The sequence below is a fragment of the Trifolium pratense genome, linkage group LG4 (genome assembly GCF_020283565.1).
Source record: "Trifolium pratense cultivar HEN17-A07 linkage group LG4, ARS_RC_1.1, whole genome shotgun sequence".
Lineage (NCBI taxonomy): Eukaryota > Viridiplantae > Streptophyta > Magnoliopsida > Fabales > Fabaceae > Trifolium > Trifolium pratense.
This window is the reverse complement of record NC_060062.1, coordinates 60251788-60279620: the sequence shown is the minus strand read 5'-3', so window position 1 is coordinate 60279620 and position 27833 is coordinate 60251788. Positions and strand designations below refer to the sequence as shown.

Here is a 27833-nt window from a genome sequence, read left to right as displayed (position 1 = left end):
TCGAAAAACAAAACATGGTTACAAGGTTTCTCCTTCTTCCATTCTCCTTGTCCTCTCCAGAAAATTCAATGTACATTAATAGTTTTGTATGATCAACGCCTTCAAACATTCTCACAGTAAGTTCCTAATTCATTTTCTCTTTATTTTTAATTTAAAGAATCTCTTTTAAATCCACATTTTCATCTTTCATAGATAAGAAAGAGAAAAATATTTTCCATTTTTTTTTTAAGGATACATTTTCCATTGTTGAATATGAACAACCTTGAAGACGGATTTAGACTTTGGAATTGGATTGTTGAAAAACATTATGAACAAATTATTCTAAGAATTGTGTTTTAAATCATGTTTATGAACAAAATTGTTATTGCATGGTTTCCTTGTGTGTGATTTTATAATCCCTTTATTTTGTAAGAATTTTTAAAAATTTCACAATTTTTTCCTTCATTCATTACTACAATTGTTTGAATTATTGCATGTTCAAATAGAGTTTATGCATTTTGTGAATTTCTAATTACAGGAAATTGCTAGACATATGTAGTATTTCTGACAGATCTCTATGTTATTTCTTCACAATGTTTGATTCTGGTTACAAGTCACAGTATATTGGAGGTCAGAAAGAGAAATTTGTGAGGTATTTCAATTTTCCATTTGTGTAACATGATCAATATAATTTGGTTACTCGCTTCTTTTTTTTGTTGTCTTAACTCTCTGGTTACCAAGAGAATTGACCGTAGTAATTTGGTGTTCGGTGAGAAGGTAACTAAAGTTTGGTCGAGGATTGTTTCAACCAGGATTCGAACTCGGGTACACCTGATCAGTTCGACTTTACTTGGTTTGATTGGTTACTTTATGATTATGGACTAATATTTGATTTTGCTTCCATTTTTTTGTTTGTTATATTCCACTTTAAGGTTTAGGGTTTGAAAAATCGAAGTTGTTAACATAAGCATCTCTAAGTCTAATAGACAGTGGATGATGTAGGTTGGACGATTTGGATGCGAATTTGACTACGCCATCTAGCTCAAGAGGGATGAAGAAATTAAGATTTAATTTAGATTCTTTGCCTATTCCTTTTCGTGGTCGCGGAAGAAAAAACACATCAAAATCGTTTCGTGTAGGAGTGAGAAAGGGATCAGATGGACTAAAAAATATTGGAAGATCACTCAAAAGTGGAGTCACTACTTGGGCAGTGTTTCCAGAAGATCTTAAAGTGTCACAGAAAAAAGTATTTGATCCTCAAGATAAGAATCTTCTGTACTGGAACAAATTTTTCGAGATTCTTTGCATTCTTTCTATAGCTTGTGATCCTTTCTTTTTTTATCTTCCTTATTTCAACCACAAATCATATTGTTTAGCCATGGATAACCACCTAGCAAAGTATATTGTTACATTGAGAACAATATGTGATTGCATTTATCTCATCCGGATAAGTTTCCAATTCCGCACCGCCTTCATTGCGCCTTCATCTCGAGTATTTGGAAGAGGTGAACTTGTCATAGATCCTGGATTGATCGCGAAGCGATATTTACGACGCTACTTCGTTTTTGATTTCTGGTCTGTACTGCCATTGCCACAGGTTTGAGATACTATTCATGCTCCATATGTTTTGTGTAATACATAATGTCCCATCTTCGTTTTTTACATTGAAAAATAAGTGTATAGTATACTAAGAAGATTTTGTGAAAACGTTGTTAAGGACTACTAAACCAATATTGTCGAAAATGGATTCCCTGCAGTCAAATGGCGACTACAAGAGAATCTCAGCCTTCCGATATTGATCACTGATTTATAATATCTTTTTATTTGTTTGCTGAGGTTTAATTCTGAATCGTCTGATTCCAATCAAATGATCTATTGTGCATATCTTGATGTTTGTTGCAGATTGTAGTGTGGAAATATCTTTATAGTTCAAGACGTATGGAAGTATTGGATACAAAAACATCACTATTGAGACATGTTATAATGCAATATTTACCGAGATTTGTACGCTTTATACCTTTGGCTTCAGAAGTTAAAAAAACAGCTGGTGTTTTTTCGGAAAATGCATTGCTTGGTGCCATGTACTATTTGATATGGTATATGCTTGCTAGCCATGTAAGTTCATTTCCTAACACAATTCTTCTCGTGTAACTCTTTATTTTTGCAGTATCACCTCGCATAATCTCTAAAAAGGAGTATCAGTGTCGTATTTGTATACTTCCCGATACGCGTCTAGAAAGTATCCAATTTTTTTTATGGATAATTTCCTATATATTTGATACTCCTCGTATACTTGTTGATACATTCTGTATCGTATCTTGAATTTTGTAGATATCAGGTTCTGTCTGGTACTTATTATCCATAGAACGGAACGACACGTGCTGGACGAATGCATGTAAAGCAGTTGAAGGGTGTAATACACATTTTTTGTATTGTGGAAGTTCAAGTAAGCATATACGAGGATATGAAAGTTGGAGAAATGTCAGTGAAAAGGTTCTTAAAAGTAAATGCTTTGTTGATGATGGTAACTCACCTTTTAATTATGGAATCTTCTCTCAAGCTATTGAGTCTGGTATTTGTTCTTCCATAGAAGTCTTTCCCAAATTTTGTTACTGTCTATGGTGGGGCCTTCAAAATTTGAGGTATGTTCCTTGTATAATTCTTTAGAACTACTGAGTATATATTATATACATAATAAGTCCTCTCTATAATAGCTATAAAATATGCAGTTTATAAATGAATGTTGTATCTTATTTAATATATAATAAATAAAGTATTAGTATCCGTGTTCTATGTTTTTCACATTAGTGATATCGACATATATGTGTTTATGTTGTGTTCGGTGTCCGTATCAGAGTTGGTGTTTCATAGATCTATAATCAATATTATGTTTTGGTTTTTACAGTACACTTGGTCAGGGGCTTCTAACTAGTACCTACCCTGGAGAGGTTATGTTTTCCATAGTAATAGCTATTATGGGGCTTGTGCTTTTTTCTCTTTTGATTGGAAACATGCAGGTGAACATAAAGTTTACACTGTAAATATTGATTTATAGAAGTTTGATTAATGTAATACTTTACAATCTTTTTGTTTTATGTATTTGAAAAGACCTACCTTAATTCAATGTCGGTTCGTCTGGAGGAAATGAGGATCAAAAGGCGTGACTCCGAGCAGTGGATGCATCATCGCTTGCTTCCTCCGGAGCTAAGGGAAAGAGTCAGACGTTACGACCAATACAAGTGGCTGAACACCCGAGGGGTCGATGAAGAAAGCTTGGTTCAGAATCTTCCAAAAGATCTCAGAAGAGATATCAAACGCCATCTTTGTTTGAATTTGGTCAGAAGGGTGAGTACCGAGCAAACTAGCTTCTGCTTTTTGAGAAGGTTCGTTGCAACACATAAGTGTTGCTTCCAAGTCTTCATTTTTCTGATTTGATTTTTATATGTTATTCAGGTTCCTCTCTTTGCTAACATGGACGAACGCTTGCTTGATGCGATATGCGAGCGATTGAAACCAAGTTTATATACAGAGAAAACTTACATAGTTAGGGAAGGTGATCCAGTTGATGAGATGTTGTTCATCATTCGTGGTCGTCTAGATAGTGTTACTACAGATGGTGGAAGAAGCGGCTTTTTCAACAGAGGAATTTTGAAGGAAGGTGATTTCTGTGGTGAAGAGTTGCTAACATGGGCATTGGATCCAAAATCTGCTGCTAACTTGCCATCATCAACAAGAACAGTGAAAGCTATGAGTGAGGTAGAGGCATTTGCTTTAGAAGCAGAGGAATTAAAGTTTGTTGCATCACAGTTTAGACACATACATAGCAGACAGGTTCAGCATACGTTCCGATTCTACTCGCAACAATGGAGAACATGGGCTGCTATCTACATTCAAGCTGCATGGAGGAAGTATTTAAGGAGAAAACGCAGAAAGGAGGAGGAAGAAGAATATTATGAATCTGATTATCCGGGAAGTGATGATCCTTCACAGGCTTTGGTTCCGCGTACTGAAAGTTCGTCAAAATTTGGATTTAATACAACAATCTATGCTTCTCGGTTTGCTGCTAATCTTCGTGGTCATAGACATCGAGTTCCAAGTTCAAACGACCTGATGAACATTCCAAAGCCCCCAGAACCTGACTTCAGTGCTCTTGATAATGAAGAGTGATCATGTTCTGTTATTTTCATTTACACTGCTGCAAGTGTCCTTCAGTATGACACTATTTGCACTTGTAAAATATTTGTATTCGTCATCTGATTACGGTGTTAGGTTATACAGTATGACAAAAATTTTGGTGGGGTTAGCCTATAAAGACATGGTTCTAGGCTTCTTGAATTTCGATAGATATCTGATGTTTAGATAAATATAGCTGCTTGTACACCATTTTGACAGATCTGTAAGTTATCTACATATTTTCTTGTAACAGCCGTCGTGTTTTGTCTACTTTTCAAAATACTTACTACTAAACATATAATGATAACATTCTACTTGTTACTATTGTTATAAACATAGTTGGTTTAACTCTCAACTGATATTCCACAATTCAAGACGCGGCCTTAAGGCATCATGTAAAACAGAATCTACATTTGACATTGTTACAATTGAGTTTGCTAAGTTCTCATATTTCTTTGGCAAAAGGATTACATCAAAGATAATTAAAATTAAAATATAAAGAAAAAAGAAAAACTGTAGGCAATGCTTTCTTTCTTTACATGTTTGCATTCAATGACAACTGCATGTGGATGGACTATAAAACACAGAATGTCCTCTAGTGGTGTTCAACTCAAGTCCGCCATGCATTAGATAGTTCCAAATCAGAATCTTCTTCCCACCACGTGCTTGACTGCAATATAAAACGATGTAACAGATTTATAATTGAACTACAGACATGACCAAATAGGATTTAAGATCCCATAATAACCCCCTATAGCAAGAATTTTGATTCAGAAAATGCATACAAAACTGTGATTACGAATATGATTTTGGTTCAATCCACTTGTAAAATATTTTAAGAACGTGAATATTTATGCATATTAGAATAATGTAATTTGGAATAGCGTTACATAAAACCAATAACATATAAAGATGCTTTGTAGGACCACAGGAATATGGAAATTTTAGACAAGATGAAAAATAACATTAAAAAGAACCATAGCAAATAGGACACAAGTGTTAAGATTTCCATGGTTTGGGGAAAATGGAGAAAACTTTAGAAAGTCTTCAAGATAGTAAAAATCATAAGGATTCATATTTGATAAAAGATAGTGCAAAAAGTACAATGATAGCTCTTATATAGAGCAATTTGGGGGTTAACTAACTAACCACCTAATAACAAACTCTAACAAACTAATATAAATGCTAACTAACTAATGGAAGCTACTAGCTAATCACCATTATTCTTAACAACAAGCATGCCTAAAATTAACAGTAACTGATTGAATAAAAGAGAAAACCTTATAGCCTCTTCGTAGAAATTCTAGAGAGCTTCCCACTTCTTCTTGAAGTCCCAGGACCCTCAACAGTTCTTCTTTGGCCTACACAAATGAATAGATAATATATTAAGGAAAAAGTTAACATGTGCCCTTAGGGCACATGTTAATAATCTAAATAAAGTAATGTTTTATTGAAATCCGTGCATTTGATTTGACTTTTAAACTTTTCATAAATTAAATGCACAAACTTTAGGAAAATATTACTATTTTTATACTCTTAACATGTGCCCTTAATGTGCCCTAAGGGCACATGTTAGCGTGACCCATATTAATATGAAAGTATTCACAGTTAATAAGAAAATAAGATGAAGTTCATGAATTTACTTCACCAAGGGTGAAACGGGTTGCACTTTCTGCTACACAAGCAAAAGAACCATCGGCTTGTTTAAGCATCACCTGCCAGGGACCTGAACAATTTATGAAAAAAAATTTGTGCATCATTCATATCATTGGAAAATAATATCATATTAGTCATAAAAATTTTAGCCACATCAATAAAGCATTGATATTTAATGACTAATGAGAAATAGAGGAAATACGGACATACTCCTATTCCCTCACTATTTAGGTGTTTCTGAGTAAAAAATAATGACCCTAGATCAAATGGGGAAGTGTGTACCCACATTCTTTTATAGAAAATCACCTAATGTTGTTATATAAACTGGAAATATGGCCTTCTTTGCAAGGTCTTGTGTGCTAATGTTAAATAACTGGTAAAACGCGGTAGTTTATCATACTTTTACCACAACTTTTGTCAGAATTGTTGTATTGCAGTTTAGTTTTAGTTTTTGGTAACAATGATGTTAACATGAACGTATGTATACACATGTAAATATATATAGCTGTACCAGGATACTGGCGGAACACAGCTCCACTGTAATTGACAATATAAGGTGCTATTGCAACTGTCTAGAAAACAGAAAAAGTACTGTCAATGCCTATTATCTGAGAAAATGATAAATATCAAGGGACTATTCAATAAAGAAGGTGTACCTTTGAATAATCTCTGATCCGAATGTAGAAAACTGGAGTGAATTGAGAAAGAAAACGGTAGTGCAAATCTTTGGCTGGGAAGCCTGGAATGCCTAAATCAGCACTGTAAATTCAAATATTAAATCTTTGTCAAACATAAGTGTACGAAGTAGTTGAGGATTAGGCATGCATGAAAACTCCAATAAAAAAAAGAGTACAACATATACCGTAGTGTATCTAGCTCAAGATTAAATAAAAGTGTTGGTGTTGGTGTTGATGTAGCAAATTGTTCCTGAAAAATCATAGTAATGAAGATATATACATCAAATTAAACAGTTAGGCAAAGCCAGAGCACAGAACAAATCCTGTTCTTTCACAAAATTGATCTTCATATTAAGAATTGCCAACAACGGCCATCAAAATCAGAGCCTACGACAAGTTTTACCAATTATGACCTTGCTACTGTAAGGATGGATGAAATGAATTATTCAATGCAGTTATTGGGATAATGTTAGACATCAAGTAGACCCCAGAAATGAAAATAAAATCACAAGGATCTACTATAGGAAAAAGGGTAAGGTTGTAAACCTATAGCTAGTTAGGATAGCTTTAGTTAGTTTGGTTTGTTAGGTTAGCTTTGAGCCTCTAACGTAGCAAACAATAAATATAGGGGGTACTAATGACAGTCTATCATTCTATGTTTTGAGTAGCAATTTTATAGTATTTTAATAAGTTTTTAGGTATAGTTACATGGTTTAGAGATATTCTAGCAAGAGTTGATACATCACAAAGAATTTGAAGAGAAATTACAAAACGGGTAAAATTCTGGAAAAATCACACCACAACTCATCAACATCATGGCACGATTATTAGCTACCAGGAATTGAAGATTTTATGAAGAATTATGGGTAGAAGAGTTGCAAATAATATTTGATTTTATATTTTATATTATTTAACATGTCTTAAATATATGGCATGTAGTACAATGTTAGCCCAAGAAAAGAACAAAAACGGTTTGCTGGCCCAAAAAGAAAGTAAAATTGTGATTGGCTTATGTGGCTAAAAGAAAACATTAGGTTTCATGGATAATATATATAAGGCATCACGCACAGCAGCAGGAGGGGAACGCAGACATTGGAGAGAAAATTGGAAACGAGGAAAACGGCAGGTGGAGATCAAGCAAACAACATCACGCGGAAACCACCGAGAGAGCTGCACTTCATATGGTTTATTTCATATTTCCTATGATTATTAATTTAATTATGAGTAACTAATCTCATTAGATTAGGAATTATAGATGATTCTCTTTGAAACTATCTGAGCCATGTAACTACGTGTTCTAGTTTATTCAATGAAAACTTATAATTATTCAGTTAATCTTGTGCTTATTGCTTTTCGTTAATTGATCACTTTCGAATTGAATTTAAGTTATAAATCACTATTGACCCTAGGGTTTATACTGGAACTAGATTAATTGTTTGTCAATCGTAATTGCTATAAGAATATAGAATTAATTGACATGATTGTTAATATAACGTTTGTTAAAGCTTTTGATAATATTAGTTTCGCCTAAGGAATTAGGGTACTTTATTAGATAAACGGGATTGATGAGCCAAGGAATTGGACTCGGTCTATTTTGTTATATTGTCGTAATTATAAGAATTTCATCGTTGAGGACTAGAACCTAGAGTACCAGTTAGGGACAAAGAGATGATTCAAAATAATTCCTAATCGCCGTTCTCTATTAACAAGTTCACGTTCCGATATCTTGCACTTTTAATTATTGTCATTGTTACTACTTCAAGCTGAAAATCCCCCCTTTTCACACACTTTCTATTAATCCTAAATTAATTTAATTGTTTTGTCGAGATTGAAACAATCCCTGTGGATACGAATCTTATAAATTTTATTACTTGACGACAATTTAGTTCACTTGCTAAATTATTCATCAGGTACTTTACCAGATTTTTGGTAGCTCCGTGATTTGTTCTTAAGTTTTTCTTAGTATGATTCTATCCTTAGGTTTGCCAGGATAAACGAGTATTAAACCAGTGTTAGTCTATGCGCCTCGCCTACCACAAGCTAACAGTGGGTTGAGAGAATAGACTTAGAAGCTAAACTCAATAAATTGCAGAATTTTGCATGATGACCCAAAATCAAATGAAAGAACTTGAGTCATGTTTTATTGCACATTATTACCAACAGACAAAACATAAACGACTCCTACCAGACAATCAAGCTAATGCAGATAAGAGTGAAATTTCATTTGCACATCAAAGATTTGAAATGAACAAATAAAAAAATTCAGGAAAGCTTCTAATGGCTGAGGCACCATACCACATACTTCTCAATATAACCAAGTTCACGTGTACTGCAATTAATGAATATGAAGAGTGATGGAGGCTCACTAGACTTCCAACGATCTGCACTTCTAAGAAATTTAATTGTCAAAATATGATTTTTATCATGCATGTTATATGCAGAAACAAAGCTTAACCAATATATGTCTCAAGTAATTTTCCCCAACGAGCTAACCTTCATTCTCATCTTCAAAGTCAAAATCAAGGGTGTTCCTAACAGATCGGAAAAATGAAGCCACTGGTCCTGCAGGGACATCATCTAAGGAACCTATACTGATGCCATCAACCTTGAAACAAAAGCAAAATGAAACTTCAAAATATGAAAGGCTTCAATATGACTATGTTATCTTCATTCTTGAAGGTACATAGTTTAAAATAAAAAATCCAATAGTCTGTGTGATCATTTTATGGCATTAGATTCATAATAAATTTGTCATTACTGAATCTAGAGCTGCTTTGAACAACTTAGAGGCTCGAAGCTTTTCTGGCTTATCAGGGAATACCTACAAAAATGGCCTGAATGTAGTTACATCTCCAAAAAAACAGCATAGTTTATATGTGAAAAGAAATGCTAGTTGCTTTGAAAGGAAAGAAAGAAAAAATTGTGTTTCTTACTATGCAAGCTCTGGTCTCTTTTTTCTCCTGGAGCTTTTTTACAACAGTCAAGACAAGTTGAATGTTGGCATCGATGAACTCATCTGAAGATCCCTTGAAATATTTAGGAATTTGAGATAATTATGTGCAATATATTCAGAGACAAGCATGCCTCAAAAAAATCAAGTAACTGTCAATCAAAACAGTTTCTTGAAGCATGAAAATGAAATCAACACCCATCATATTAGCAAAGGTATAAAAATCAACTAAAATTACTAACATGTTCAAATAGACTCCTAATCAAAAGTAGCAGAAGATGAACCGAGGCATAAAGCAATAGTATTACACGCAACAACATCGTATAATTTTGCCTACTAATTTTTGGAACTTATAGTTATTATTAGTTAGTACTCTCTCCAAAAACACAAACCTATATATATACAATGAAGGGGACGGAAACCCAAAAAATAATTAGTCACTTGATAAAGTATGCTTCACGAGAGCAAAGGATAGTACCTTATATGAAGAAATGTCGCTGGGCAAGGGCCTGTGGACAAAACCCCAAAAACAAAACATCAGGAATGTAATAACAGCACATAAAAGCCACAAGGAAAATATTGATATTTTGTATGGATCAGCTTATACTAAGTTTGAATTACAGGGATTTGAAAAATCATGTTGAAGATGTAGGTTAATCATTTTTACCTCTCCATACAATATTAAATATAGAGAGCATGAATATTTCCATAAATTAAGCTTAGGAAGGGAAGAGATTCTCTACCTTTCAACTATCTAACGTTGGTCACTTTCTTTCTATCTCTCTTAACGCCAGTGATAAGACTAAAGTGTTATGTAGCAGCGACACTTTAGATTGAAGGTATGTCTGGTGCATTTAGTTACATTCAATAACTTCCATTTTCTCAAATTATTACTCGTAACTACGTGTCAATTTCAGTGTTGTGCCCAGTGTTCATTCGTGCATGTGTTACTGCTTCACTGCTAATTAAGAGTTGAGTCTAACTTAACCCTACAAAAGCGGCTTGAGGATTGCTCTCACTTATAAACATATCTTCAGATCATCTCTAAACATATCTTCAAGCCAGTTTTGTAGAGTTGAGTTAGGCTCAACTCTCAATTCTAAGAAGCACGAATGCAATGCAACGGTAATGATAAGACTAAAGTATTATGTCGCACCAACACTTTAGATTGAAGTATGTCTGGTGCATGTACTAGTTACAATCAATACCTTCCATTTTCTCAAAATATTACCAGTAAGTAACTACGCGTAAATTTCAGTGTTGTGTCTCGTGTTCCTTCGTGCATGTGTTACTGTTTCACTGCTAATTGCTAAAGTGAACATAAACCAGATAGCATAACTAAATTACCATATTATTTATGAACATTAAAATAACTGAAAGTAACTGATTTTGAAGTTATTCAAAGTTAAATTTCTCGGTAATTGTAATTTCATATTTGACAGCACTAATTTTTGAGTAAATGAAAGCAAATAATACGTACGGGAAATCGATCTCGAGTCGAGATTTTCCTTCTTGAAGAGCATAAGCAAGAGAATTAGCAGCATCAGTGACGAGAACTTCATAGGATTTAGGTTTGTAAACGGCTACACCTGATTTGGGATCAAAACCTGGATTTGGATCTGATGAAGAAGCTTCTCTTTCAGTTCTAAGGCTTTTGATTTTGAATAAAGTGTTTCGAAGAGGTTTAGTAGTAGAAATTGAACAAGATAGTGGAGGAAGAAAATTGATGTTGTTGTGTGGTAGAGATGAAATAGCCATAGTCATAGCAGTTGAGAGTGCCATTGTGTTGTTGTTTGTGTGGCACTGAACAACGAACAACTAACTGGTTCAGACCAGAGGAATAAAGAGATGATGATGATGATGATGACGTGTCATTTTTCCTAACAGAAAACGGATAGATCATTTTTGGGCTGTATTTTCTGTGCCAAATATTGGGCTGAATTTGTAGGGGGGGGGGTGTTGTTGGGCCACACTTATTAGCCCAAATAGTAAAATACCAAAAAAATCTCCTTTTGCCACCATACTCATTCTGCCGTGGCCCCACGCCTACGAGTTTACCAAAATACCCTCGTTCGTTACTTAAGTAGCGGATAACGTCATCTACTTAAGTAGTGAACGACATTTTTTTAAAATTCTCATTTTTATAACGTCGACTACTTAAGTAGCGGAATGATAAAAAAGGAAAAGGCGTATGGCGCGTGAGTAACTGGTAGGATGACAAAAATAAATTCTCATTTTTTTACCACCCTGCCGGTCTCTCGCGCGCCTACAAATTTTCATTTTATTCTTTCGAAATTAAGTAGCAGACATTATAAAAATGAAAAATTTGAGGAAAAGACACTCTCCATGAAATTCAACGTTAGGTATTTTAGTAGCCGATGTTATAAAGAGAAAAACGGTTCGCAATATTTGATTTATACATTTTGTAAAGCTCGATGAAATATTATTCACAATTAGACGTAGGGAATATCTAATTTACAAACATAAAATGGAGAGGATAACAACAAAGAATGAGAGATAGTAGTAGTAAGTACTTTTAAGTTGTATGTTTGAATGAAATTTCCAAATAGACAACAAAATATCCACACAACCTAACAGATTATAAATGAACGTCTCAGATATTTTTTCAAATAATCCTGTCTTTTTTATTTTATTTTAATTTTTAAAAAGAGAAACAAACATTTTCCTTTGACTAAAAATGATAAACATTAACATATGATTCATTTCATGAACTATGTCTAAAATAAAACATATGAATGAATGAATTAATAAACCGTTTCTTTTCTTTTCTTTGCTTCAATTTCATCCACTTCTTCTCTCATACCCACATTCCCATTTTAAGCAAATTTGTGATCTTTTCTCTAACCCATTTCTCAAAATTTCATCTTTTTCTCTTTTAACAACAAAAAAAAATAAAAAAAAATGTCTATGGCTATGAGTGCTTGGTGTCTTGGATTTCAGTTCAGTGCTGTTACTGATAATTGTTTGAGAACTTTGGAAAAACCCATTTTTTGTGTCCCTTTGTTGAAGGCTTCTTCTGGGTTTGTTGCTACTAAGCCATGTTGCTTTCTTCATAAAAGAAGGTAAGTTAGCTTTGATCTTGAAACTGAAATTGTTGATTGATTGTAATTGTTGATACTGAATTATTAGAATTTTAGCTTTCAATTGATGGTTATTAATGTTTGTGTTATTTATTATGTTTTTAATTTAGCTGCTGTTTTTGTGAGTCACTTAGGATTTGATTAATTGAATTCACTTATAGATATGATTTATGGTATATTATTATGGTGTGGTGTTGTTTGATCCATAATTCGAGATTCATAACGCTAATCGGAAGAACTATTTTTTGTGAATCGAATATAAGTGGTTGGATAGATACACTAAGTTTAGGTAAAGATTCATTAGAATGAATCAGTATTCATCATAGTGAGTGAATTGGGATTCATCATAGTGAATTGAGATTCATTCAGAATTCAAAATAAGATTCGTGTGTAAAATCGATATGCACTAGGGATCGTATCAATTGGATTCAATTTTGCATTGAATTGAGATGCATCTCGTATGTACCGTAAGATACTGATAACCATGCTTTGATTCATGTAGCCGACACCACATAGTGGTATAAGACTTGTTTGTACTTAGTAGTTGTTGAATTGACAGTTTTGAAATTTTTTTATAAAAATGATATTTGGTTCCTTCCTTTGCTTGAAATGCATATGTTAATTCCAACTAGTAGTTTATTCATATTTTGTATCCTTAGCATGTCCCTTGTCACATTTTCATGTAGAACAGAAGACATGAGTTGGATGAGTGCTGAATTTTTTTTACCGCTCTTACTTTTGTATGGAACAATTAACACTTGGAAAATGAGTATTACTTTCAGCTAAGACTTCACCAAAGTAATGTGCCCATTTCTGTGTATTAATTGTATTTGTATGTACTATGTACCCTTTTGTCAGATTGTTATCTTCAGGAACAAAGATTATCCCTCGAGCGGGAGCACCTGTTACTGATGTGCAGGTACTCATTTCTGATCAACTTATACGATTTTCGTTACTTGCATGCGAACGGCCAAGACTGATAGTTCATTCCTATAATGTTTGTGGACTCTTCTCATTGATCGGTAAAAAATTTGCTATTTGTTTCTTTTATGTGGAGAACAGAGTGGAAATCAAGCTGAGACTGATACTGATCCGACCCCAATAGTCATAATTGACCAAGACTCCGATCCAAATGCGACTGTTGTGGAGATAACTTTTGGTGATCGGCTTGGTGCTCTTCTTGACACAGTATGTCATTCTCTGAGTAAATCTATGTCTTTGCGTTCTTATCTGTTGCTTTTCTTAGACGATAATATTTTTTATATTGTCAATGTAGAATTAGTAGGGTATGTAATTTCGCGTTATGTATTATTGTTATGATTATTTTTTTATTATTGAGACATAGTGTACATTATGAACAAGAAAAATGTTAACTCTCAACATTGGTTTGCAGATGAGTGCACTAAAAAGCTTAGGCCTCAACGTTGTTAAGGCAAATGTCTTTCTGGATTCTTCTGGCAAGCACAACAAATTTTCCATCACAAAAGCGTAAGTGTTACATGTTTTGCGCACTATGTATGTTATTGTTATGAGTATATGTTGCTGTTGAATCCTGTTATTGATTTTGCAATATTACCGATCGATGTTAAATGACTGTTAATAAAGATTATGTTACTTTGTTACGAGTATATGTTACTCTGAGTCAAGATCCTCTCTATTTGAACAAGACCAGAAAGCAATTGTGAAAGGAGATATGAGACTTAAAACAAAATTAAGGATATAAGGATTATTTGAAAATGAAACATATTAGATCAAAACACTAACAAATTGCACTGAGAAAGCAAGCAACAGTAATTGTTCATTAAACAATAACATGAGATTGGTTTGTTCTAGATAGACCGTCCTATTTTGCATTGCTCAAACTGAGTGTCTCTTTATCTTAGGCCAGCATTTGGACCTAACAGAAACTATATGAAAGATTTCCTTTGTTTTATTGACTCCTCCACTGGCCGTCATTCCTTGTGTCCTTTTGCTCCTAATTGCACACCCTTATATTATACGATTAAAGAAATCAATTTATGAGAAATCTAGAGAAATTAGTTACTTTATACTGTAATAAGCCCTGTTTGGATGAACTGCTTCATTAAGATCTTATCATATAAGTGCTTATGTATAATCCATTTCTATAACAACAGATCAAATATAGTCAAACTGGTTTCATATAAACTATAAGTTATTTTCAAAAGCTATCACGGAGAGGTTATGGATACATCATAAGTTGTTTCTGTAAGCTCCACCTAACAGTCTCACAAGTGTTTATGTCAATTGATAAACTCAAATAAGTCAATCCAAACAGGCTTGTCTTTATGCGAACCATACGCATGTTAACAGACGCACAAGGATGAGTTAGACTTTCAGAATTGGCCTACCTAAACAGTATTAGAAATTCAATCTTGATCAATGAAACCTGTTGCGCAACTTGAGTTCGATTTTTCTTTTAAGCAACAAATATCTTGGATGAGGTTTACACTAGCGTCTTTAGTAATTCCTTGGATATGCTGGTGGAGCTTTTTGCAGTGATACTGGCAGGAAAGTGGAAGATCCAGAGTTGTTAGAGGCAATTCGTTTGACAATTATAAATAATCTGATTCAGTATCACCCGGTAATATGCTTTACCAACTATCCTCCTTCTCACTGGAGGGTGATTTGGTTGTAATACTACCTCTGTCCCTAATTATAAGCTGTTTTTTTGTTGATAATCGTAAGCTCTTTTTGTAGAGTGCAAAAGGGTGCTTATAAAAGGGATCGAGGTAGTATATGCCAATAAGCAATTCTCACTTAACTAATTAGAATTTTCAAATTTGGTTGTCCAGGAATCAAGTTCTCAGCTAGCAATGGGAGCAGCTTTTGGACTACTACCTCCAAAAGAACAGGTGATGAATGTCTATACTTTTCAGTTTCAATTATAACTTGTGAATTTTTCATTCGTTCTGGTAACACAGACAAGTTCTGTGAAATTAAAAGATAAGGGTCCAAGGATACAGGGCCCTAAGGAAGCCAGAATCTGGAATTTCTTAGTATATATGTATATGTGTTTGAGCGCGTGATAAAACCAATGATGTATTTGTGTCTACGATATTTATGGTCCCCTTCTACCTTATTTATATTTTTGTTAATATCATTCAGGTTGATGTGGACATAGCAACCCACATAAACATTTCCGCCGATGGTCCAGATCGAAGGTAAACACATTTGTTTGTTTCTTGATGAACACTACGGATAAGCTCTTAGAAGAATACTCATGCTCTGTACTTTTGGCTAATACATGTATGCTGTTACTTATTTTTTATTTTGTAGTTTGTTCTATGTGGAGACCGCTGATCGGCCTGGATTACTTGTTGACCTTGTAAAAAGTATTACTGACATTGACATTGCTGTTGAATCTGGAGAATTCGACACTGAGGTACATTATATGTATATCATTATACAACTTATGCTCAAAATAAACAAATACTCTTTTTGAGCTCTCACTCGGTCATTATTCAAAATGAATGTTGAGTATGCTCATATTCGCTGATAAGTAGGCAGATACTCCAGTGTAGCTCAAAACATAATGAGAGAGAACCAAATTTTCTATTCTAACAATCAATTTAATTATTGAGCTCCAAAAAGAAGTGAATTTATACCAGTTTGATGAAAAAGCTTTGTTTGAATGTAGGGGCTTTTGGCTAAGGCAAAGTTTCATGTTAGCTACAAAGGTAAAGCTATCAGCAAGCCTCTGCAGCAGGTAACTTTAATCTTCTATCAAGAAAGACTCATTCATTGAAGTAGCCAAGTAAGTCAGTCCTTATTTTGAGCTTCTTTTGATGGACTTTACCATTTGGCAGGTTCTTAATAACAGCTTGAGATATTTCTTGAGGCGTCCGACAACGGAAGAATCCAGTTTTTGAAGGGCATGTCTTTCAATTTCAACAAACTGCATGACATTATATTTTTCTTTTGAAGTATAATCATATCACCATGGACTGGTCATTGGTGAATGTTTGCATTCATTGTTTTCATATGGAGAAAAAAATAAAGAATAATTGGAATGCATTAAATCATAAAACTAAATTAACATGGATTTAATTGTAAAGTTACTTTTGCCAATTTATTACATAAAATTATTTTCAACCTCAAATGCTTTTTGGCCATAGTATTTATTTCATATAAAAAATACAGAATTTATAGTTTTAGGGTCATGAATAAAAGCTTTGGCTACAGCTTTTCAATATTACTTGAGATTCCAAGTCCTACAGTTAATGAAGCAATTTTAGACACAATGAAAAATAAATTGTTTGGAAAAATTCGAGTGTGATTTTCGGAGAGAACAATTATAGTCCAGACATTATCTAACTCTTTCTGTCGAAATCCGGATTACCAAGATATCTTCTCCTAAGAATCTGTGTTAACACACAAAAAAAGTAATATATTTGATTATTTACGTATTTTTAAGAAAATCATAATTTCCACATGTGTGACAAAAACACAAAAGTAAGAAAAGATAGACGAGAACATGAGATGGCTAGATTCTTTTGTTGGTCTGTCTGTCCGGTTGAAATGGCTAGATTCTCTTTGAGTGTGTAACAAAGTTCTGCAACCAACTTGCAGTCAATTGTTTACAATCACCACTAAAAATTCAACTTTACGTGATACTTCCACTTTTTTGTTGCATTTTTCTATCTGTTGAAAAGATTATAGTATATCTCAAATTAAAAAGATTTTTTTGATGAAGTAATAATTTATTTAAGAATAATATTAGCAGCAGCACCCTAAATCATAAGTGTAGTGTTGTGAAAATCACATAATTGTCGGTATCCGACACTAATACGTATCCAACACGGGATACGCCTAATCTGAAAAGTGGATGTGTTTCATTGATTGACAGTACAAAATAATAATTATATTTTCCGTCACATTATTCCACTTCACTCCACTTTCTTAATATGATATGACAAATTGATAAATTTTTATTGAATGATCGTGTAAAACTATTGTTCATTCAAAGTGTGGCAGAGATGCTGCTTAATTAATCATGATTTATTAACACTTGATGAAATAGTTACTTTACATCTTGCATAAAAGAAAAAGAGTAGTTACTTTATATATGACAATGACAAAAGAAAATGTTTTACTAACATTTTCATTTTGTCCATTCAAAGTGTAACCATTCCCAATTAGTAATTAGTACCTAGCAAGAACTTCTTTCCCCTCTATAGATATTAGATATATAGATAACACTTCTTACGATATTTTTTATACGAAACAATTCACTTTTTATACTTATTAAATAATTGATGTATCTGATCTATAATATATACTAGTTACATCAATTATTCAATGAATATAAAAAGTCAAATATTTCTTATAAAAAAATCGAAAGTAGTATATACAATATGAGGTAGTGTCAAAAATCACGAGGATCAACAAAAATTACTGATGAAGATGATCTATAATTCAGCCAATTAGAGAGTCCACATTTTTCATGGAAAATTTCCTTCTTCATATCTTCAAGATTTTTAATGCACCACATGTCCTCAGCCCAAGATAATTTGCTCCAATGTGGAATTGCTTCTCTAACTGGATCCCTTTGACTAACTTCAGCCACAATAGCCCCACAACCACCATCATCTCTAGCCATATTATGCACAAATCCACATAATGACTTCATAAGTTGTTTTCCAAATTTACCCTCCATTTGTAATCCATACATTAGATAAATTCCAAATGGCCTAAAAACATTAGGAAATGAAGGTAACTTTAGCCATGGCATACATCCATCTAATAATCTTGTACCTACACAACATGCATGCACAAAAGGTGACATTCCTTTAACTTGTAATTTGAACACTTCTTTTGTGTTCCACACACTTAATATTGCATAGCTTGGAGGGAAAATACCATTTTTTGGATCACATTTTGTTAGGTATTTTTTTGGGATGGCCATGAATGTGCCCAAATTAAGTTTATTTGACAAAATCAAGTCCATGTCTTTTGGGAAAAATTCTGAATTGGTGAACATATGGTTGTACGTGAGCCCGGCTAGGCGCGGTGGTAGGCGAAGAACGGCAATACTTGTGCTGATTGGCTTGTAATGAGCATGGACAGGTTGCACTAGCATGGTCAGTGTCCTGAATTTTGAGTAACCACATTTTTTTGTGAACAAATTGATGGATGGCTCATTTGTACAATCAGTTGCCATATATGCATACTTTGCTCCTTTTTGCTTGCACCACTCTTCTAAATGTTCAACTAATTTTGTGCCAATGCCAAATCTCCTGCATTTATGCCAAGATAATCTTTTAGTCATTAGTTTATTTTGCCTTATCAAGTATCTAAACCTTTGCACCAAGTTATAGCTCAAATTGTTAGGTTTTGAGTTATTCGAAATTTTTAAGGATGTTCATAATTCAAACTCTGATTACTAATACTGTAATACACTAATAATTAATATTTGTCTATAAAAATATTTATTTATAGTTCGAGAGTTCGGATCATATCTAAAATAATTTTGGTGAGATTTTATTTATTTTTCGACCTAATCAATATTTAGTATTTTTGTCCTTGGGTATCATTTTGTTTTATTTTAGTTTTTTTCTTCTTCATAAAAGTGGATATATAATAAAAAGTAATCAAACAGGAATTAAAATTAAGATCAGGATGATGATGATGACTAAAGTAAGTAATTTTTTTTTGGTGGCCCTTGTTTTCTTGATGAAGAACTTGGTACCAAAATGAGTGTAAGAAAATTAAATATAAGAATAAGACATCCTATCTATCCAAATAATAGTTTCATAGTAAAAGTAGTCATAGTGGATACATCAAATACATGTGTCAATGACAGAGTAGCATGCTTACCTATACTTTATTTATTCACCTTTCCATGATACGAGGAACATTAACCTTTTTATTTTTCTTACAAAGAATCTAATCCCTCACCACTTCTTTTTCTGATTTTTTTTATAAATTTTTTCATTCAAATTCTTATTTTATAAGGTTTATAATGAAATTGTTTAGAGCCAAGAAATCACTCAACAACTTGGTAAACAGAATAGAAGTAAAAGTTTTGATATGACATTTGTGGAATAGGATATAGAAATTTTTTGACTCATGATTCTAGTATTTTTATGTGATAAAAAAAAAAATCATGCATATTTAACATACAAAAAGAACCAATCAACAACACTAATTATGGATTCTTTATTTTATGCTTTAATTAGGTAATGTATGTACAAAAAATAAATGAGCAAATTAAGTTGAAAATAGAACCTGTGCTTGGGAGAGACTCTAAGTCCTAAAACATAAGCAAGTTTTACATAAGCTGAATTCCCTCTTGCAACTGTTTTCACACAACCTCTTATCACTCCAACAATTTCTCCTTCTTTTCCATATTCTGCAACCTTTTTGGAACAAATATAACATTGATTATAGTCCAAAACCAAAGTTTATAATTATCTATAAATAAAATTCAAAATACAATTCCAAATTATATTGTGAAACTTCTAGTATATATCGAGAACTCGGTGCACATGGTGAAAATCGTCGAAAAAATATATGTTAGTTACAACTTTATAATTTGTTGCGTTAATTAAGTTATTGAATGCAACATTGTTTAATAGTAATTAGTAATCACAATAATCGTATTAGACATACACTAACATTGTGTATACGTATCAACAGTTAAGTCTTCAAATTTATGTCAATATAATTTTTTTTTCTTGTTATATAATTCTGTTGGAGAATCTGAAGGAGTATCTAGAGCAAGTGACCCAACAAGTTAATTTCAAGGGACGAAATTCAAATTTCATTGATTATATAGTTGTACATAGTGAATATTGTCACTTTAATTAATAATAATTTCATCTTTTCGGTCAATTTTATCGAAAAAAGAAAGAAAAAAAATTGAAGATAATGCAAAACAGAAAAAACTGAAATAGTTACCAGCATGACATGTAATTGAAAGTGACGAATTCTGCAAATAGGATCACCCAATAAGTCAGTAACAAGAGAAGGTTTTCCTCTTTGTCCAACTTCACAAAGTCTCTCCAATTTCTCTACTTCCACTTTGTGTTTCTCTTCATCATACTCTCTTATAACTATCAATGGTTCTTCATCCTTTTGTGACGATGATTTTGGCCAATTTTCAGCTCCTATCTTCAAAGACATTGTGTATAGTGTATAGATATATTTAGAATAGTAATAGTAATTAGCACAAGAGAAATAAAATAAAATTAATATTAAGAGTAATATATTTAACATATAATATAAAGAAGTATATCTTTGAACTTGTTGGTAGTGATTAGCTTCTATGAGCTTTCAATGTTTCTTCTTGTTGTTGTTATATATACACACATATTAGAATTTAGGGCCCTTAAGAATATGTAGACGTGGCACATCCCCAAAGTTTAGTACACATTTTTTCTTTTGGCAAAATGATGAAAAACATTAAAAGGGAAGCAAATCTTAGCCTAGATATTATGTTGTTTCTAATATTACATCATGTTCATGTTCATGTCTTTTGTTTGTAGGAGAAATATTGGCTAGTTACAACTCCAAATATCTTCTTTTTTACTCATACATTCATAAAAATATACATTATTTGATTATTTTTAAAGAATATTTTCTCTATGAAAATTAAATATGCACTATTGAATCTGCATGCTCTATTTATATTAACTCTCTGATTTTTAAAGAAAAACATCTTAATAATTTAGAGTTTAGTCGGAGGATAAATAAAATTTTAGTTAGGATTTAAACTCGGAATGTTTCACTCGCATGATAAATTAATGATAAGTACTCATCCGTGTATTATCTTTGGTTGTTTTTAATTTATAAAGTTGCAAATTTAACTTCACATTTAATGTGCATAACGGAGTGAAATGGGTAAACTACTTTAGTCTTCATGTTCACAATGTGAAATGGCCACTAATTAAAGGAGTGTGATTTCTCTATAATGGCAATAAGAACAATGACAGAAATATAGCAATTTAAAGTAAAGTTCATCAACATCCAAACTAGTAGGCTAACTATGCAATAATTGTCCTTTATTCATAGACATGTAGTTATATCCCTAACTAGAATGTGAAGGCATGAAAAAACATTTCTCTAGGTTTGAAATGAGTGAGCCTTTGTTCAATCATAGAAATAAAATTACATGAGATCAAAATTTACATATGTGTAGGTGGGACATGATTTTTTTTTGACATAGGTGGGACATGATTATTATTCTTTAGTGTATTTGGATTTATGATAGAAACTATATTATAATTAATTTTCATGTTGGTAGAATTGATTATTTCCCCAAACTTCAAATTATTTGTCTAAAATTAATAAAATGCGCACAATTTCCAAACGACAAAAAAAAGAAACGGAGGAGTATTTGATTAAAATTTTGCATTAAAGTGAGTTTAATTTGTACATTGGGACCGTCCCCATAAAATCTATCGGGAAAAATTTATTTACTTGAAGATTTTGTTTAGACTATAGGGAAACGGGGATTGTGGTTTCAAACACATGTTACTCCATCCGTCCCAAATTAAATGAGTCAGTTGACTGTTATACACTATTCACACATATTGTTTTGACCATGTTTTTCTACTAATAAGTAAAAATAAATATTAGCATATAAGATATTGTTGGATTCATCTCGATGAGTATTTTTAAAATATCAACTTTTTATAATTTTTACTATTATACAATTAAAGATATTAATCGTCAAAGTTATGCATTGACATACGTTTCAAAGTCAACTGGCTCATTCAATTTGGGATGGAGGGAGTAAATTTTACGTCAAATAATATTCAATGATAAAAACATTAATTCATATAAAGCCCTTCATATACTTCAACTCAAACTTGTGAGAAGATATATTTAAATTATTATTTTGTGAGCAAGATTTATGTGCATTAAGTATATAAAAGTGAGTTAAATAAAAAAATTATTTTGCTTTTATATTCTAAAAATTATTTTGCTTTGATATTAAGTGTTACTTTGTAAAAATCAAACACTCACATATATCTACGACACAATTTAGGATAAGTAGGCAAATTATTCAAGCGAGGCAACCTACGACACAATTTAAGTGTAATGTTGTAAATTGAACTAGTATTTAAATACAAGCAAATAGTAAATACTCCCTCCGTCCCAAAATATATGTGAAAATCGGTCAAAGAAAATAATATGTATTTGGTTAAAAATTTGGACTAAATACATCAACTTTTTTTGACTAATTTTCCCTTATATTTTGGATGAAGAAAGTACAATTCAGGTGTATTCATGTTGTAATCTGAACCATAGTATTTAAATATATAAGCAAATTTTAAATAAATACAAAAGAAATGTAGCAGTTCTACAATAGAAGTATTTAAGCACAATTGACAGAACTTCATTATGAAACGTCATGTTTATTATTTCATTTGTATTTTTTCTTTTTTCTTTATCTTTTATATATCATTTTTTTCTAACAAAATTAATTCAAAACCATGTTTAACATTAAAACACACTTAAGATCATGATGACAAGTGTTTGAAAACCACAACCCTAGCCCTTAGAGAAGTACAAATCCCCTTATCTTAATAATTTTCTTTCACCAATTATTGAGCTAAGTTGTGAAAAAGCATGCTTTCACCACGTTTTTTGTGAACATGTGGGATGTTGATGTGAGGATTAATTCAAAAGTAGGGAGTGTGTTGATCACATTAATTATGATCATTTACACATATTAAGTCACATTTTTCAATTGTTAATCGTACTAGTACTCTTTTGTTTGTTTATGTTTTAAATTAATGGAGCCAAGTGTAACAAAGTTTTCAATGTCTATAAGCTCTTCCCTAGAACGTTCACTCTATCCCATATCACATAATTAATTGAGTTGATGTTGATGTCTCTTCTTTTTCTAAATTGAGATGACTTTTGTTTTTTTATATCTTCAACATTGTGGTCCTAATGTACTAGAACTTACCTATTTGGGAATAGAAAATTTGATCCAAAATTTTAAACACTTTGAGTCTTATCATTAGAACTACTTGCTTCAAATGATACATACAAAACAAATGGAACAAAAGCAAAAAAGAAATGTACCAATAACTATAACCAAAATGTGAAGGTGGTTAAGACTAATTAAGTTGCAAAGTTTGATTTGTCATACTCCCTCCTCCATCTCTATGCATAGTAAAATAAGTTGGTAATGTAATTAGTGGAAATGTTTGGGGAAAGACATGAATGCATGGCTTTTTTTTTTTTATACTAGCTACAACATTTTGAATATGGGGACGGCTGAAAACCGTTGTCTAACTTGATAGAACCGTTGTCTTTGTTTTCAGCAATGGTTTTTTCATGTGTTGTAGTGTAAGGCATTGCCTTATCTTAATGTAATTAAGAGGATTGTCAAATAGGAGTATCGATGAAAAATAACTATTCATATAACTTTACATTTTTTGTCAAATAGGAGTATCGACTTTTTAAAATTTGATCATAATTAACAGTCATATGGTTATTCTACAATACATTTTTTTACTCAACACATCATAATAATATGGTTCATATGGATTCTTTTTTGTAACTTTGAAACCCTTGTGATTCATTATATGATTGATTGAATTTTTCCTTAGAAACAATATAGTCAAATGGTAAACATAAAAAGTAGTATCTAAAAAATACACCAAAATGGTCTAATTATTAAAGTCACATACTCCTATATCCTTAGGTTTTAATGCAAAATATTTTGCAGAAATTTGATGTCTAGAAATAACAAAGGAAAAATGACGTGTGACCGCATTATGGAGGAGAGGTTAATGTTGCATATGACAAGTCTTTAGTACTATAGTTTCCATTTCTGCTAACTAGAAGGGTTAAAGTAAACTGACATTTACCAACATTTAGAATTGAAAAGAGGATCTAGGACGGATCGTTTGAGAGAACTTGACCGGTCAGACTCTGGATTACGGGTGTCCCCTTCCTCATTTATACATCAAATAATAGAACTCTTGCCTAGTGGTCCAAATTAGAGTTCCACAAACAGCTTGAATCTCTACAATCATAATGGAAAGCATAGGAAATGCATAGGAATTTATCCAAATTCCTTTTATAAACTAATTTTACATTATTAAATTTCATGGTTTGTGTGTTAATTTCTTAAAGACTAAGTTCTCTATCACCTTAATTAAACCTTTAGTAGGGGACCATACATATATTAGTAAAGTAAACTTCAAATATGTTCTAGAAATTACTGCCCGTGATTTTCATTTGAATTATCTTATAATATTTCTTTACTTTTTTATATGTTTTTTTAATACAGTATATTTTTAAGAGATAGCATCAAGTGACTTTGATTTACATACCAAAAAAAGAATCAAATCTTATAGCATGGTAGGATTTTTTTTCAATTAACCTAAGGCATAGCCGTACGTAGATCATATAGACTATCATATGAGTGAATCAAATCTTAGATATATAACAAAACTCAGCAGATTGGAATTGCAAGAGGGGTGCATGTTCAAAGAATGTGGCACACACTACTTAAAGTAACATTCCAAATTAGTGATAGAAATGCATCTAGCTAGCTTCTTTGTTCAAGTTATTTATATTATTATTATTATTATTATTATTATTATTATTATTATTATTATTATTATTATTATTATTATTATTATTGTAATTAATTAAAAGTAATTTTCTTTTATGTTGAGCCGCTTGGGATCACATGAAAAATGTGGTCCATCATTCTCAAAATTTGAAGGCAAAACCATACATTCATCCCTAATCATTCAAACAACAGATATCGATCAAAGTATTCTCATAAGTTTATTTATTTTTAAAAGGCAAATGCTAAATAGTGCCTCACGAACACTAGTTAAGAATTCAAATATATAAAGTTTATCTTGGGTATTGTGTAGTCAACCCATGAAAAGTCTAAATTTTAATTTTTTTCAATGCATAACTTCTCTTTTATTTCCTCTTTTAGTTTCTTAACTAGTGCCCCGGGGCACTAGTTAGCAAGACCAGGGTATTGGGCCGCAAGGCAGCTGGAAGGAAAAAAAATTGTATTTATCTATACTATAAAAGTTGTTAAAGAATGTTAATGCAAACACAAATCAGTTAATAGGAATATTACATTATACAATGAGGTCAGATTTGAATTCATGATATTTCACTTATTTATCTCATAGAGTGAAATTCAAAAGAAATTGTTAAAGAATTTTTACATGAAAATTTATTAAATTTATGTAGCATAAAAGAACCATCAAGAGTTAAGCAACTTCAATTTAATTGGATTAATTAATGGAGTTTCTTATAGCATCGATCAAATCATATCTATACGGTCACTTTATGCCAGAACGGACCCCAAACTTTAATGATGCATTTACTATTGCAAAAACAATGTTCGGGCTACGCCATCTTACACTTTCTAGAATTGTGCTTTCCGATATGATCGGTTGCTCGCCATTCTTGATGGTTGTCCACTTCTTGAATCTCTTGATATGCGAAACTGCCCTTTATTTAAATTGAGTGAAAGTTTAGAAAAAAGATGTCTTGAGCAAATCAGAGATTTACGACTTCCAAAAATACTTTATCAATCATATAAGTCAGTTATATTGTTGCCGAGACGATACTGATTATGTAGCCTATATGGACATTTTGAAGATACATATGGTAACAATGATCGATAGTATTTGATAATTATCTATGATTATGAATTTCTACTTCTAGGTGTTGAATTATCCATTTTACTACCTTCCGTTTTTAATATTAGAAAAAGTTTATTTTTTTGTAAGCTTTGATTGTCTTTCTACTAAGACAGTTTCTCACGCAAGGTTATAATTGGGTACTATGAACTACGTATACTATCCAACTGAGTTAAGCAAATAAATATAATTAATTTTTTATATTATATATTTTATGACTAAATTGAATGTTTTGAGGCCTTTAGAAATATGGAACAATGGATGAATTTTCTATGGTAGTTAGAAATCTTAACGGAGAGAATGTAAGAAGTGTTCTCTTTTTTAAAACGAAAAAAATTAGCAATTAAATTATTAATGTTAGTATTTTTTTTCTCCACTCGAACTTGAATTTTGGTCCTTAATCCTTAACTAAAATCAGTTGAGATATCCAACCCCCTCAAAATCTAGGTAGTGTTGAAGGAAGAAGATTGATCAATCGAATTAAAAGTTTGCTTTGTGAGAATTAAAATGTCAAATTCTATCATGTTTATCGTGAAGCTAATAGAGTTATTGATGTCATAAGTTAATATCTGCCACATAGTTCTCTTTGGATGAATTTAACAATTTAGAAGAACAGTTTTTTTGAGTTTAAACAATTGTGATTATCTTATATTTTGTGAGTTCATACGCCTTATATCTTTTTTTGGGTTCGGGGATGTTACCGTGGAACGTATAGCCGTCAAAGCTGCTTCAAGTAAAATGGCTAAACATGATAAAACGTGCTCTGACAATCAACACGTTTTTATACCGTTTGCATTCAACATTTTTAGCTTTCTAGCACCGGAGGCTATAAATCTTTTGAAAAGAGTTAAAAAGGTCTTACATAGTAACGTTGTGTCACCTAGGTTTATGAACATAGTTTTTCAAAAATTGAGTTTTATTAATATACAGAAAGATTTAGCGGTTCAACTTATTGTTCATCTACATTTTCTTCGTATGTAAAATAATTAGCTTTGGATTGAGATACCTTTTCATTGAGTTTTTTTTAAAAAAAAAATATAGTTTTGCAACACAAACAACCCAAGATGCTAATCAATAAAAACAATAGACTTTGCGTAAAAAAAAAGTGATACTAATTAGTGCTTTTGGGATATTTGTTAAAGATATTTAAAACTAAAATTGAGGATAAAGTTAATGTTAAAAAAATAAATTTTTATATTTGTAAAATATTAAATTCACAAATTTCAAAAACGTTTGTATTAGTATATTTTAACTAGTTTAACTAGTGATTATCTTGATGAGGCAGAAGTTATATGAGTCTTGGAAGCATTCAAATGGATGCAAAGTTCACATCATGCAGCAAGACATATTGAAACAGAAAGCTTGCATATGGCGCAAGCTCTCGGTAACAATGCCAAAAATAATTCAGAGTTTGGTGCTGTCATTGAATTATGCAAAAGTTTATTAAATTTAAATAAGAACGGTAAGGTTAATTATGTTATGCGACAAGCTAATCGGGTGGCTAATGACTTAGCTCAGGCAACTCGTTTTACCGCTAGTTTCCAAATTTATAATTATTGTCTACCTTGTATTGAAACAATTATTATCAATGAAATGCAATAAATTTGGTTGTATAAAAAAAAATTAGTGATTATCA

General features: G+C 31.9%; 4 protein-coding genes across 6 annotated transcripts; 2 read left to right on the top strand and 2 right to left on the bottom strand.

Moving 5' to 3' along the window:
* The first annotated feature begins 9 nt into the window (after positions 1-9).
* LOC123921252 (putative cyclic nucleotide-gated ion channel 8) lies at positions 10-4402 on the top strand. Of its 3 annotated transcripts, none has more exons than XM_045973716.1 (8): positions 10-116; positions 518-631; positions 982-1576; positions 1882-2094; positions 2311-2621; positions 2885-2996; positions 3088-3324; positions 3433-4402. In XM_045973716.1, exons 2-8 carry the CDS (start codon positions 573-575, stop codon positions 4144-4146), a joined length of 2241 nt encoding a protein of 746 aa, XP_045829672.1. In that variant the 5' UTR covers positions 10-116; positions 518-572; the 3' UTR covers positions 4147-4402. The 3 variants fall into 3 exon arrangements, with proteins under 3 accessions (XP_045829672.1, XP_045829674.1, XP_045829675.1); XM_045973718.1 differs by lacking the exon at positions 10-116 and adding an exon at positions 757-804 and having other exon boundaries at positions 551-631; XM_045973719.1 differs by lacking the exon at positions 10-116 and having other exon boundaries at positions 602-631; positions 970-1576.
* A 133-nt stretch (positions 4403-4535) lies between these two features.
* Positions 4536-11312, bottom strand: LOC123921253 (protein LPA3-like). Its single transcript, XM_045973720.1, has 12 exons — positions 10916-11312; positions 9914-9944; positions 9419-9511; positions 9244-9306; positions 8979-9090; positions 8781-8866; positions 6671-6735; positions 6465-6567; positions 6320-6380; positions 5796-5878; positions 5433-5513; positions 4536-4822 (listed from the first exon to the last, which is right to left on the bottom strand). Exons 1-12 carry the CDS (start codon positions 11215-11217, stop codon positions 4763-4765), a joined length of 1140 nt encoding a protein of 379 aa, XP_045829676.1. The 5' UTR covers positions 11218-11312; the 3' UTR covers positions 4536-4762.
* Positions 11313-12008: 696 nt separating this feature from the next.
* LOC123921964 (ACT domain-containing protein ACR11-like) lies at positions 12009-16599 on the top strand. Its single transcript, XM_045974715.1, has 10 exons — positions 12009-12518; positions 13395-13455; positions 13599-13724; positions 13930-14024; positions 15054-15138; positions 15350-15409; positions 15663-15718; positions 15834-15939; positions 16195-16263; positions 16364-16599. Exons 1-10 carry the CDS (start codon positions 12358-12360, stop codon positions 16424-16426), a joined length of 882 nt encoding a protein of 293 aa, XP_045830671.1. The 5' UTR covers positions 12009-12357; the 3' UTR covers positions 16427-16599.
* Positions 16600-17602: 1003 nt separating this feature from the next.
* On the bottom strand, positions 17603-20819 carry LOC123923406 (probable N-acetyltransferase HLS1). The gene is made up of 3 exons (XM_045976097.1): positions 20457-20819; positions 19785-19915; positions 17603-18793 (listed from the first exon to the last, which is right to left on the bottom strand). Exons 1-3 carry the CDS (start codon positions 20772-20774, stop codon positions 17923-17925), a joined length of 1320 nt encoding a protein of 439 aa, XP_045832053.1. The 5' UTR covers positions 20775-20819; the 3' UTR covers positions 17603-17922.
* Between the last annotated feature and the right edge of the window lie 7014 nt (positions 20820-27833).